General features: G+C 37.0%; 1 protein-coding gene across 1 annotated transcript in view; it reads right to left on the reverse strand.

The window, feature by feature from the left end:
* LOC149804596 (rab3 GTPase-activating protein non-catalytic subunit-like) overlaps nucleotides 1-14,706 on the reverse strand; it is a 127,998-nt gene that overhangs the window by 85,693 nt on the left and 27,599 nt on the right. Inside the window, exons 10-14 of the mRNA XM_089942055.1 lie at nucleotides 8,520-8,599; nucleotides 7,933-8,016; nucleotides 4,319-4,458; nucleotides 2,130-2,254; nucleotides 528-727 (exon numbers count right to left, since the gene is read on the reverse strand). Of these exons, the coding sequence (XP_089798181.1) occupies nucleotides 528-727; nucleotides 2,130-2,254; nucleotides 4,319-4,458; nucleotides 7,933-8,016; nucleotides 8,520-8,599 (629 nt within the window). The remainder of the gene's footprint in view (nucleotides 1-527; nucleotides 728-2,129; nucleotides 2,255-4,318; nucleotides 4,459-7,932; nucleotides 8,017-8,519; nucleotides 8,600-14,706) is intronic.

Consider the following 14,706-nt stretch of genomic DNA (forward strand, 5'->3'; position numbering starts at 1 on the left):
CTTGACATTTCAACAAGCATAACATTTGATATGGCTTTTTCTTACTCCAAGTGCAACCCATCCACAATGTTTAGTAACTGTAGATGATGGACAACTGAAGTTATTGTGCACAAACAAAATTGGTTGTTGTTGTTGTGGGGTTTAACACCATTTTTCAGCACGATAGGCTATACATGGCGGCCAGTATTAATGGTGGAGGAAGAACCCGGAAAACCCCGGAAAGAACCACCGACCCACGAGAAGCTACTGGCAAGCTTTCTCACATGCCCACATTGGCTGAATCTTAGACTCGAACCGCCGCAGACAGAGGTGAGATGGCAGTGATCCGTAACGAAGAGCGCTTTAGACCACTCGGCCCCAACAAAATTGGTAACAGAAAGACAAACATACAACATCATAACACAATACCCTCTACCATCAGGTACATAAAAAAATGAACATTACTTTGCTACTGAAAATAGTCTCTCAAATAAAATGTGTGAGAAATGCCATAATAAATATACAGCAAAAGGTATCTTGTAACAAACCTGAGTGCAAGATGAAATGGAACATCAACTGTCAAAATGGAGCCATTTATATCAACCAAGGCACATTGGAATGCTTTGGTTTTTACCCCTTTACATGTGACATTATTCAATCCCAGAATGCCATGGGGTGGACAAATCAGACAACTCCACTTGCTGACATTGAAGGCAGCAACTCTAGGTCCACTGCCAGCCATCCAAACCTGTACATAAAAACACATCAATTATATTATTGTACTCTAATGGTGGGCACTGCTGTCCTTGGTATCAGAGAGTAGTGAATTTATGTCCTGCCCTGGCCATCAATGCTGTACTTCTGAACAAGGCACTTAAGGTCACTTGCTGTGGTCAGTTCAGCTACAAATGGATACCAGCATCTGCTAGGGGATTAACCTGCATGGGGATAGCATTCAATTCAGAAGAATGAAGCCGTATTAACCAATTCACAATAAAGAAAATGGGTAGTTCTAGATTTCAGAACTACTTCTAGGCTAGAAAAGACTTTAACCTTGTAGAAAATACAAAAGAATACATATAAAATACCTACCTTTTAAGACAAATGAAAAACAAGAATTCCATGGAATGCATTGTTCTTCCTGAATTCCCTGTTATGTACCACACTATATCCAAGCTACAAAAACCTTAACAGAAAACTTCAATAGGCAGATCTTAAATTATTAAGTTTTACCAAATTGGCTTTCTACCTGCATTCCATTTGCATTCTGTTGAATTCTCATTTGCATTTTTTAATTATATAAACTCATCTTTTGTTTATAGTCTCAGCAATGCATTTAGATTTTGCATTCATCATTTTCATTCATCATTTTCATCCATCATTTCCTTTCATTTTTATTCATTTGGAATGAAATAGATATGCATTTACTGAAATCATTTTAGCCTCCAAGCCTTTACATACCTGTACAGTCAGTAACAATTAAGGTCCAATAAGGATAAAAGGTGTATCTATTTATCTTATTCAGATATATGTAATTCCTAAATAATTACTGCATGAACAATAACTATAAACAAACATTCTCCTTTCATATTATATGCATCCTTTTTTCACTTTCTCTTTACCGCTGCAGACATTTTCACCTTGCAGTCTAGTTAACTTGTTTCTTTTCATCTAATTCTGTTTTTCACATTAAGAAACTATATTCTATGTTCCAGTCAATCATACTGGTGCTGAAGTACTTTTTCCATAATTGCTTTTATACATATACAGAATATCATGTTCAAAATTATGTCCCCAAATTTTTTTAATTTCTTCAATATAATTCAGAATGCTGAATTTTAACAAAAATATTCTTAATCATTCTATAAATCCAGATTGGTGAGCATAATTTAATCATGCCCGTAAACATGTGACAAAGTCAAATTTTTTACTTTAAAATTATATCTGCAAAATAAAGAAGAAATATTTAGGATCTTCTGCTTGCTTGAATAAAATATAGTAATGGTGTCTACCAGAAAAACACAATATAATACTGTTCAAGGAGGGTCTTTATATATCATAAAGTATTCAAAGACTTCTGGAGAGGTAAATCTGACAATGATAATGTATCATATATAAACCTGAAAAATGTACATCCTCTTTATACATACCTCTAACAAACCCCTTCTGGATGCATAAATGACTAGAAATTGAGCAATGTGTCCACCATGAGTCCTGCCACTGGCACTCTCCTCCTCATATACCTGAATCCAGCCAACCTGGGCATCTCGGTATCCTGCAAACAAGTTTTAATGTTTATCACCATAATTCCATACCCATTAGTAACCTCATGTCAGAAAAACAACAGCCAAATAAGGCCAAATCTTTGAATTCCTTCAACATGCAAGAAAAATCTTGGTGAATTGCACAGTATACAAGGAACCAGCAACAGCTTGTGGCAAATGACATAACTGAACTTGTAATCAACTTCATATTGTTTTAATATTAATGTCAGATCCTCTAGTTATGCTGTGATTGACACAAGTGCACATTTTTTAGTAACTTGTGTTTCTCTGAAAATACTTGCCCAATCACATTAAAATCTGGGATATAAGACAGCTACCTCCCAAATTCAGCCATATAAAATAGACGAGAATTTGTCTGTTCTGATTTGGCTGAGCGACGTGGAGTGCAAACACCACATTGTATCACGTCAAGATTCCCAACGTCAGTCAGAACATTCAACATGGATTGGTGAGTTGCCCTGTTAATGACTTGAGGAATCTGGGTCATCACGCTCATTGTCCAATGTTTCTGCAAGCTAGAAAATCACCAATGAAGCCAAGTTTAATAACTGAAAATGTGGCAATGTTTCGATCCAGCTTCAAACTGGCATGGAACATTTTCTTGTCCACTTTATGAAACTGATGGGAAAACATGAACCACTGCTTTATTTTTATCTGGAGCTGGGAAGTGTATTTTGTAATAGTGAGATGAGAATGTCGCTTGCACCTGGCTTTCAGATCACAGGCTCTGTCCAACAAACCGTCATTAATCATTCTAATTTCTGTAGACTAGGGAAGCAGCCAGAAGTATGGAGTCTCTTCCTCATCTTTGAGATCTACAGACACTTGGAACTTACAGTTTTGTGTGGCAGTAGGGCATTCTGAAGCTGACATTTCTTTGATAGCAGCCTTGAAGCTGATCTCAGTCTGCTCAATGGTTGGATCTGAGTAAGAATATCTTCATATTTACTGTGTGTAGAGTTCTGTTCAGGTTCAGCTTACACATCCAGATAAACCATAAACAGTAGCACAGCACATTCAAGGCCATCAAATCTATGTAAAAGATGGTAACTATTCTGTGGACAAACCATAAGCATATGATAAGTTAGGTCAACTGGATTAATTTTATACCAGAATAGCCAGTTGGTTTGCAGGGTGTATGGTTGGCATGGCTGCCAGCAACATGCATTCAATGATAGCATGTTATGCACAGTCTATTTAGATGAAGTTTGACAATGTGACAAGTACACACAAAAATTGGAAAAATGTAAAAATTATACCACCTGTACAGAAATGATTATTACACACAAGAAGTCAAAATTCCTGGAAGAATGGCAAATTTTGACAACGATATTGACATGTATTTATGGGAGATATCACATATGAAGTTGATAGTATAGAACTGAAGCTTAAAAACTAGTGATACCTGGGAAGTAATGGGAAACAGTTATTGCTATTTGTCTCTCTGAGAAAGAAAAGATCAATTTTCATCTTTATACTAAGCATGGATTTGGTAGGTAGCAGACTTTTACAAATAATATTAATGTGAATGTGGAATGAATTTGAAGGAGAAATCTCATAACATAATCATCACTCTTGTTCTAATACAAAAATAAACATGCAACATGTCTCATGATATCACAAATGGTAAAAATGCAACTTTAGAAACAAGTTTAAATATACTTAACAAATAACTCCCCTTTTTGTATGGTAAGTATTTTGATATGTGATGAAAGAAGTCAAACATTTGTGCTTCTTGGTACAACTTGAGTTGTGCCTCTTAAATTTCTTCAGCTCTATATCCACTCAGCTCCAAACATGCAGACAAATAATGGATCACAGTGTTCCATTATTTTCTTTCGGGAAAAAAGGCAGGGACAAACTGTTAGCTGGTAGAAGTCCCGCTTTAGGATGCCAACTCTTCTGAGAAAATGATGACCTTATACTAGGAGGGTGGCCTTTTTTGGGTGGGACAAAACAATAAAATAGAAGCAAGCTACCTTGGTGCAAGATATGGTTCAGGGCCTCATAAGTATGACTATGTAAGAGGGGGACCATCATACTTCATTTCTTACCCTTCCACATTCTGAAGGCTACACCTTGCTCAACATCAATTAGGATAACCCTTCCAAAGCTGTCAGTGGTGGCAGCATACTTGCCATTCGGGGACAGGGAAATACTGGTACCCTGTCTTCTCTGGTCTGGTAAGCCATATCTGAAAAATGTATCCATCTAACATATTGAGGAATGTATCCATCTAACATATTGAGGAATGTATCCATCTAACATATTGAGGAATGTATCAATCTAACATACTGAGGAATGTATCCATCTAACATATTGAGGAATGTAAAGTAAATTATCAAACTATTTCATAAAACGACAAATGCTGTGGTAACATGTTAGTGAAATTGCTCAAGCTTTGATGCTACCTTGTCGTCACAGTGCTGTTTGTGATAAAATGACATATCAATTTCAATTCACGTAATGAGTTTCAATTGTATCAACACAAAATTATCTCAAATGTGTTCCAATGATAAAAACATACAACAAAATGAAGATTTGAAGCTTTTAATAGTTTCTGCATGCAAATGTCCATTTTGCTGGCTCTCTAGCGAAGTCGCAACGTCCCAAATATCCATTTACAACATTGGGATGTTTCACTGACTGTCTTGATGAGTATCAACAATGCAAATGGCCATTTTATTGGCCCTCTTAAACTAAATATCCTTTTACCTGTCTCCCCTGATGACACACCACATCCCAAACATCCTTTTACCTGTCTCCCCTGATGTGTCACTACATCCCAAATATCCATTTACCTGGCTCCCCTGATGAGTCACTACATTCCATATATCCTTTTACCTGTCTCCCCTGATGACACACCACATCCCAAATATCCTTTTACCTGTCTCCCCTGATTAAACACCACATCCCAAATATCCTTTTACCTGTCTCCCCTGATGTGTCACTACATCCCAAATATCCTTTTACCTGTCTCCCCTGATGACACACCACATCCCAAATATCCTTTTATCAGTCTCCCCTGATTACAAACCACATTCCAAATATTCATTTACCTGGCTCCCCTGATGAGTCACTACATTCCAAATATCCTTTAACCTGTCTCCCCTGATGACACACCACATCCCAAATATCCATTTACCTGGCTCCCCTGATGAGTCACTACATCTTAAATATCCATTTTACTAGCTTCCCTGCTGAGTCACTATACCCCAAATACCCATTTAACTGGTTCTCCTAGTGAGTCTCCACATCCCAACCATCCACTTTGTTATGTATATTTGATTTAATTTATATCTGATTCAATTTAATTGTTTGTTTGTAAGTTTTAATTTTTTTTATTTCATTACTTTTGTAAATGTAACTTTATTTACTAGAACAGAGTTCAGTTCTGACTGATTTTGTTATTTTTGATGTAGACAACTTTATAGAAACATTGTATTATCTAATGCTGACCTAGTTCCTGGCCTTGATTCAGAACCAGTGATAGTTTGTAGTTAACAATTGTGAAAATTTTTTTAAAAATATTCTTTCTCAGAGTAAGATTCATAAAGTGGCATCGAGGCCATACTTGAACTATGTGTTAAATAACATGCATCAATTAGGTTTCTCCAGAGGATTGACCCACATCCAGGCATCTGTTTTGCTTTGTAGCTAGATTTAATGTTGATCTTTTGAAAAATAATAGTCACACTTGCCTTAACACTGGAGACATCCAGGTATTTTATGTTTTGACCCGTTTTAAGCTAATTATTTTCTTCAAATTATTTGGATTTCAAGATTGTTTTCCCTGGAAATACTTGTGCTCTAAATTAAATCCTGGACAAGGACATTCATTGAAATTTATACAGGATTCAAATTGGAATATTGCTATCTGTGATTCAACAAAGAACTGTTGACACATCAGTACAGTGTTGACCACAACATACATCATCGCCTTCCATTTTGGATTTTGTCGGGATTCAAACTCAGTTTCATTAGGACTTTTTGTTTCTAGGACTTTTAATTCTTGGATTATTTTTGGATTTTATTCGTAAAACTGTTCTTTTTCTCATTTTACCTTGTTTTTCAAGGAAATAAATTATTTGTTAAATTTTATAAAGCTTGTTGTCTTCATTTTTTCTTGTTTCATTTTGTAAGAGCCTAAAAACATAAAAACTTTGACAACTCTTCCAAAGTGTTACAATATCCAACATGTTCATTTTACTGGCTTCTCTGATCAGTCACCACATCCCAAATGACCATATAAATGGCTTACCGAGCAAGTCTCCACATCCCAAATGTCCAGTTTACTAACTCTCCTGATAAGTCACCACACACAAATAAGGCTGTCTTGATGAGTCACAATGCCACAAATGGCCATTTTACTACCCATCTCAATGAGTCATAACATCCCAAATGTCCACTTTGCTAACTCTCCTAATGAGTCAATACACTGTAAATGTCCATTTTTATGTTTCTCTTCATGAGTCACAACAACCCGAATGTCCATTTTAGTGGATCTTCTGGAGATTCCCCATCTCCCAAAAAAGTCCATTTTACTGGTCCTCATGGTCAGTCAACACATCCCAAATGTCTACTTACTGGATCTTCTGAGTCCCCATATCCCAAATGTCTATTTTACTAGCCATCATGGTCAGTCCTCACATCACAAATGTCCATTTTACTGGCTCTTTTTGTGAGTCAACACATCTCAAATGTCCATTTTACTGGCCCTTATGGTCAGTTACCACATCCCAAATGTCCATTTTACTGGCCCTTATGGTCAGTTGACACATCCCAAATGTCCATTTTACTGGCTCTTTTGGTGAGTCAACACATCCCAAATGTCCATTTTACTGGCCCTTATGGTCAGTTAACACATCCCAAATGTCCATTTTACTGGCCCTTATGGTCAGTTAACACATCCCAAATGTCCATCTCACTAGCCCTCATGGTCCTTATAATTATCAGCAGTTTAAGCTCAATTTATGTCAGTGAAACCACCACTGTTACCATCAGATCCCAAAATGCAAGGTCACATGCCTAAATATAATTGAAACCAGAAATGTGGTGGAAAGCAGTGTACTCCTCTTCTCTGTCACACAAGGCAACAATTCCCAATATCCAATCCCTCTTTCCATGATATTTCAGCATATACTCAACACATTATCATTAGGCCTCTAGCACCTCAAAACCAGGCATGTGCAAATCCTCAAGGGCATGGGATGGGTAAGTAATTTTTAAAGTCACACCCTATGAAGTTAACAAGCAAAAAACTCAGGTCACTGGCCATATTTGGCTTGCAGGCCATAGGTTGCACATGCCTGCTTGAAACAGATGTTCAGTATAAATGTGGATCAAGCTTTTTTTGCAGCTGTGTGCATATTGGTCTTATTTATTTTCATTCTGGATGCTCCTAAGCATATAAACATGCACCTGCAGCGGCATCTACACAAATCGTAAGTGAGGATTAAAAATGGTTTATTTGTTCAAGTCAAGCCAGTGTTCATTTCTTATCTGAAATAAAACTCATCTGCAGGGATTTTATCTGCAAGATATTCATAATTCTATGAAACCTTTAAAATCTAATTTATTATCTAACCTGCTTCCTCCAATAAAATTCACTAAAAATATGACAAAAGTGTGTGTGATTGTTGATATATGTGAACTGAAGATACCATACCTGCAAGGTAAAGGAGTGGCCGGCTCAATCCTAGGTTTGTGTTTATCATCTGTCTGATGTTTATGTCCAAAGTTCAGCCACCCACTGTAAAATCAAACAGTTGTTTTTCACCAGTTAAGACATGAATGTGTATGATACAATGATGATACAAACATTTAGCAAACCAAAGACAAAAGTCTATTACATGAAATTATTAATACCATAGGTATTAGTATGCTAATTATGTTCTTATATATTTCCTTCATTTCTCTACATTTCTGTATGAAATCCAGTGTATTAGTTCAAATACACCAAAACTATTTGATGTTAGAAACTAATGTGGACACGTATCCAATAATCAGCAATGGTTATGTTGAATTTTCTGGAGAAAAAAAAGTTGCATTTGACTCTGGAAAAAACGTTGTATTTGATTAACATAACTGAATTCAGTAATGCAACAGATGGCATGAACGTCTGACTTCCATCTCAGCAAGCAAATGTTTTAGCACTTTCATTGAAAAATGTTTGGGATGGCTGCATTTGTGAAGTAATGAATGTTCTAATGAAATATGATTGGGTAATATCTTTAAAGAAATGTAAAATCTTACCTGGCTGCAGACATTATGGCAGATTTCAACTTGCTAGCCACTGCATAAGCGACATCTGAAAGTATGGGTGGAGCACTCCCCTGGCAATGGGAAAAAACTCTTTACAAAACTGTCTACCTGAAGTTTGATACCAATGAAAAAAGGGACAAGGAACAATTGGGATTCATAGGTAACAAAATTAATATACAGCTTCAGTACATAATGACTTCATACTTCTTAAAAAAGTTTAAATGAATGACTTACTGATTGATTGGTTGGATTTTATTAGCACATCAACACAAGAATATTTGTTGTTGTTGTTGTATGGTTTAACGCCATTTTTCAGCACAAGATAGGCTATACATGGCGGCCAGTATTAATGGTGCAGGAAGAACCCGGGAAAACTCTGGAAAGAACCACCGACCCAAAAGAAGCTACTGGCAAGCTTTCTCACATACCCACATTGGCCAAATCCGAGAATCGAACCCATGCAGAGGTGAGATGGCAGTGATCCATAACAGAGAGTGCTTTGGACCATTTGTCCACTCGGGGCCCCCCACATGAATGGTTATGTCATGTCAAGACAATCAGAGCAAAGTTCCTTGCCCAGGGACACACCAATGCTGCCAACCAATCTGGTCTGGGCAAGATTCAAACCTGCATCCTTCTAATCAAAAGTCCAGAAGAGTGGCCACTGAGCCACCATCCAAGTTACAAATCTGGTTGAAAGACAGATGTCAATGAGCCACCATCCAAGTTATAAATCTGGTTGAAAGACAGATGTCAATGAGCCACCATCCAAGTTATAAATCTGGTTGAAAGACAGATGTCAATGAGCCACCATCCAAGTTATAAATCTGGTTGAAAGACATGTCAATGACATGTCACAGAGCCACCATCCAAGTTACAAATCTGGTTGAAAGACATGTCAATAAGCCACCATCCAAGTTATAAATCTGGTTAAAAGACAGATGTCACCGAGCCACCATCCAAGTTACAAATCTGGTTGAAAGACATGTCAATGAGCTACCATCCAAGTTATAAATCTGGTTGAAATACAGGTGTCACTGAGACATGGTCTGTACAGGGGATCTCCATTACAGACTATTGCTTATTTTAAATTATTGAAAATCCCAATGTTTAATTATCATAATTCTGAAACTATATTTGTTCTTTATGAAAGATGCAAGAACTTAGAAATACAAAATTTCTCTGGCCTTTCAGTCACTCATATTTACATTATCTACTGGTATTCAACCAGTTCTTTTAAAGATACAAACATTATTTCACTTTTCAAAATCAGCTTTCATTTTATTTTCAATACATAAATATTAATTGAATCTCCTTCTGTATCTAACAGAAACTACCAATTAAATTGTTTTACCCCAAATAGTATGCTGTTATGAGCTGTTTCCAAAATTAGCCTAATTGGAGCAAAAATCCTTGCACTCCTGATCAGTTACCATCATCCCCTTTATGGTGCTGTAATGTATTTAAGTAATGTTTCATTTAAGTACATTTCAGTTTACAATTTTGTACTAGATATCCACATAGTGGTTATTATTTTAAGATGCACCTTAGAAATGACACTGAAACTTGCACTAATTGCTGCCTAAATGCTGTCAAATAGACTTCAAAATAACATTCATTTAATATTATTCATGGAATAAATGCAACTGCCACACATAATTTATCACCCATATCATTCTTAAATGCAATTATTTATTTAGCTGTCCATGACATGTACATGTAACAATGTTTTCTCTGAAGTTACTATTTTACATGACAAAACATTTCTTCAATATTATGCAACCTTTGAAGATTAACATAAACCAAAGCCGTTCTCTCAAAATAGAGTCCCATTGTTTCTAATTTTGATCATTCCAGTTTAAGTGTTAATTTTTCAAAAAAGAGTTGTTTCAAAAGATTTTAACCATTCTGAAATCATAACACTGTGTCATGTACTGAAGTAACTATACTAATATGGAGACATATAAACTATATCAAGGGAAATTAAGAACCTTCCATAATCAAAGAGATCTTTCTGTCACACCAAAGAAAAATTAAATGCAGAAGTAAAAAACAAAGCCTCTAACTTTAGCAGCAATGACCAGTACAGCAAATAAGTACCAGTAATATACCTACTATGCATTGCCAATCCGTAAGTTCTGGCACATATAAGGGTAGCCTGGGTCACCAAGCCTGCTTAGGCTTTCATTGCAATGAATTGTAAAGTTAACACATGGGCTTAAGAAAATAACAATGTGAGAGAAAAAAATGCCCCAAAATTTTATTGTGCTGCAAGCGCTGACTTCATCTTGCAGGAATGGGTACATCCTAGAGTGTGGCTCAACAAATCACTTGGCAGAGCTTTAAACAGAAGAGCTTTTGCTGGAAAACCAATATTTGGAGACTATGAGCATTTAGGCACCAGAACTCTTGTAAATAATGATGTAGAATCTGGAAATCCAAATGAATGCCAGCTTTGGTGGAAATAAAAATTGTGCCATTCAAACCGAATTTGGGAATATGGGCCATATGCAGCAATTATGCTAGTAAATGATGTTGTGGCGTACTGGAAATCAAATTATTTCATTGCCCCTTCACTATAAAGGTGCATGCCAATATAGGTTGAAATGCAGCAAAGCTTAGTAAAGTTATGCTGTGGAAATCAAAACCAGGAAGACAGACAATCAGGGGCCACAACTCCTATCAATGATGTTGTGGGACTATGGAACTCCAATTAACTCAATTTTGCTAATTAACCTTGTTATACAGTTAAGAAATTAATTGATGAACTCTTCCTACTGATTAAGCTTTTCCAGGCAAAAGCAGTACTGTGAGTAGGTTGCACTGACATCAACTGGGTCTGGTGGTCATCTCTGCAATGGCCACTGGATCTACTACATTTAAATCACATCTCTGCAAAGCTAGATCACCAAGTTATACACTAAAAAAGGATCACTGTGTATGTCAGCCAACAGCATCTATTATTTATCAAATAGAAACATAAGTTTGAAAGTCAGGCATGCAGAGATGCTCTAATTTCATTGACTGAAATCTTCATGAGGCAACTCTGATCTTTTGAGACTTCCAAGTACACTAAGTATAAAACCCACTTCAGCCATGACTAAGGGGGCGCTCACCAGATAATATGTACTTTTTGAGAGAGTGACGTATGTAAGGTGAAGTAGTTCGCATTTAAAACACGCATAGTGGAGAGAATGTAGGCATACCTCTATGCTACATTAATGTAATGTGGATAATATTTCTTTTGGATATTGTACTTTTGTAAATTTTACATGATTTAAGCACACTGCTAACTAAAATGACTGCTCCCTTGTGTTAAAAAATCAGTCTGAATTAGTCTAAAGTACACTATACATAGCACCTATTAAAATAGGGAAAATGAATTTTGCCAGACTAGACAATACCAGCTTCTGAAAGTGCAATGAATGAATTACCAAACATATAAAATGTAAAAAAAGTTATCAGCTCTTTTTTATACAATTTACCTCTGAAGTTCAGGAAGTGAAAAGGACCAAGTAGAGCTAGCACTTTTTTGAAAGGTGCACATTTGAAGTAAGGCCAAGCTGTATACTCTATAACCCATAGTACACCCATCAATCATACACCAAAATAAAGGAAATTAAAGGTTCTTTGCATTATACCTAAGATATACAAGGTCTTTTTTAAATAGCTAGTATAACCAGTGTGGAAAGCCAGGGAAATTCTTTTCTTTAAAATCCTAACCCTATGCAAAATACGAAACTGTAGAGCGCCACCTAAAGGGTTCAAGGGGTGATATTCTCTTTCCTGACCACCAGGAAAAAGAGTTGCTTTCTTGTTCCACCATTTTCTCTGTGTGCTTTAAAGTAATGTTAGTGGACAAGGTCAGGATTTTGTATGGTTGCTTCTGTGAACATATCTATCAAAGAGGGAACATATGAATGCCCACTGACGGCAGTCTATTCTTCAAAGCAACATTAGGATTGTAGAACCATCCAATTTCAAATGGTGATTCTTAAAATATATTGAAAGGGCATGTAATTCGCTCACCCTGTATGCTGAAGCTAAGGCTATCTGAAAGTATGGTTTCTATGACAGTAGCTTCAGCAAGGTTCTGGCTGCAGGTTGGAATTGATCAGAACTGAACCATGTCAAAACCTATGAGAGATTCCATTTGGAAACAGGATGAGGGATTTTGGTCAATTCAGATCAAAACTGGTTAATACGTCTGACAGATTTTTAACATGACAAATATCCCTTTGCTACAATGCCTGAAAGTTTCAGATATCATTGATGATAATCAGAACCATCTTTTCTCCTTGAACAGCCAGAGAAAGAAGTCAGCCAGTTGTGGAATTGGGGCACTTAGAGGGATGATGATGTTGACTTTCATCAGTTCCAGAAAATACACTATTTTCCCTAACATGTTTTCATAGTGGCTGGCCTTTGTGCTTGTAAGATGCTCTCTAAGATAAAAGGTTAAAATTATTTCCTTTACAAGACACCCTGGGCCAGAGCCAGGCATGAAAGAGGACCACAGCCAGTTTGAGAAGAATCAGCTTGGTCAGAATTTTTCTTGGCATATCTGTCATAAAGTTCAGTAGTACTCTGATTCAGGATGTGTCCCATCATAACCAGACTATTAAAATCAGTTTGCAGTTCTAACCATCAACTTCTGTATTATTCTTGGTACTAAGACTGATGGAATTCAAGCTAAGGACTGTAACCACTGCCATCTGATTGATAGTGCATTCATAGCTCAGGCTTCTGCCTAGAGAACTGGAGAAACAAAGGTGGGCAGTTTGTGGTTCCACCTTGTCACAAAAAGGTCAATCAATGGATGCCCTCAACGCATTCAAATCTGATGAAAGAATAATTGATGAATAGACCATTTGGTATGATTGATCTGGCTCTTTCCTAACAGAGATCTGGCCTGGACAATGAGTCTGCCTGGAATCAGTCTGATTTTTATATTTTTATTTAGTTGGAAGCATCAATACAACTGCTAAACCTGAATGCACAGGTCGGATGATATGGTTCACCCCTGCTTCAGGAGGCAGGTCACTACCAATAAGTTGCCCGACATGGTTAGGACTACATTCCTGCAGAGGTGAAAAGATGTAATTATAACCTTCATTACTAGAAGATTTATGTGAAGAAGAATTTCCTCCAGTATCCACTTGCCACTGACTGTACCAAAGCCTGGACACAGGCGGGGCTCTCCAAATGTATCTACTGGCATTTGTACACACCATATCTTCCAGTTAGGGGCTTTTATAAAGAAATTCCTGTTGTGAGCCAACCCCAGTTGCAGCACTGACAAAGGAATGCTACTACTTAGATCATTATATTTTCCTTCGGTCTGAGTGGACTGGAAAAGGAGCACCACTGAGTCAGCAAGGTCAACTGCAAGGGCCAAATGAAGAAATGGTCCAGCATTATTAGATCCACTGCCACATGGGCTAAACCAAAGAGTTGCAAAAAAATCTCTTCTGTAGTCCACTCCCTGTTGGAAATGGACTCTATGAGTTTGAAGGTAAGTACAATGCAAATGTTGGCAAGCCTTACAAGATTGAGATTGGTGATAAACTCCAAAAACAGATGGACAAAAAGCTGGGATAGGTGTAGGTCTGACTTTGCCCAACTCAATAAAAATACAAGATGAATCACCAGGAATAGGCAAACATTCCTGACCTTAAAAAAGAATAGAATTGACCATATCTTGCTGGATGATGTCATCCAAATACAATGCCATCCCTGTGGATGAAGTTGACCAGAATAGGGTGACTATGCAGTTCATTATCTTTGTGAATGTCCATGGGCTGATTTTCAGACCAAATGGAAGAGCATAAAACTGGATTAATAGGACTTGAAGGAATACATTGGTCAGATCTAGCCTGATAGGAAACTTGTCCCTTCTGATGAAGAGTCTGAAAGATTGTGTCACTTTAATCCTGAATTTCGACAGAACTTAGTATTGGTTGAGGTGGCTTAGGCTGATGAATGGCCTGATCAAGGAATAGAACCATGGAAATTATGTGTGTGTGTGATTTGGATTTTTAACGTAGTTAAACAATTTTTCAGTCATAACGCTACGATGTCTGCAGTGTGACAGTTTATAGTGATGTATACCACTGGGGCATCATGCCGCAGACATGTAGCATGAATGGAAATTGCAGATTTCTAACAATCTCCACCA

The sequence above is a fragment of the Sinohyriopsis cumingii genome, chromosome 2 (genome assembly GCF_028554795.1).
Source record: "Sinohyriopsis cumingii isolate HCF-2022 chromosome 2, ASM2855479v2, whole genome shotgun sequence".
Taxonomy (NCBI): domain Eukaryota; kingdom Metazoa; phylum Mollusca; class Bivalvia; order Unionida; family Unionidae; genus Sinohyriopsis; species Sinohyriopsis cumingii.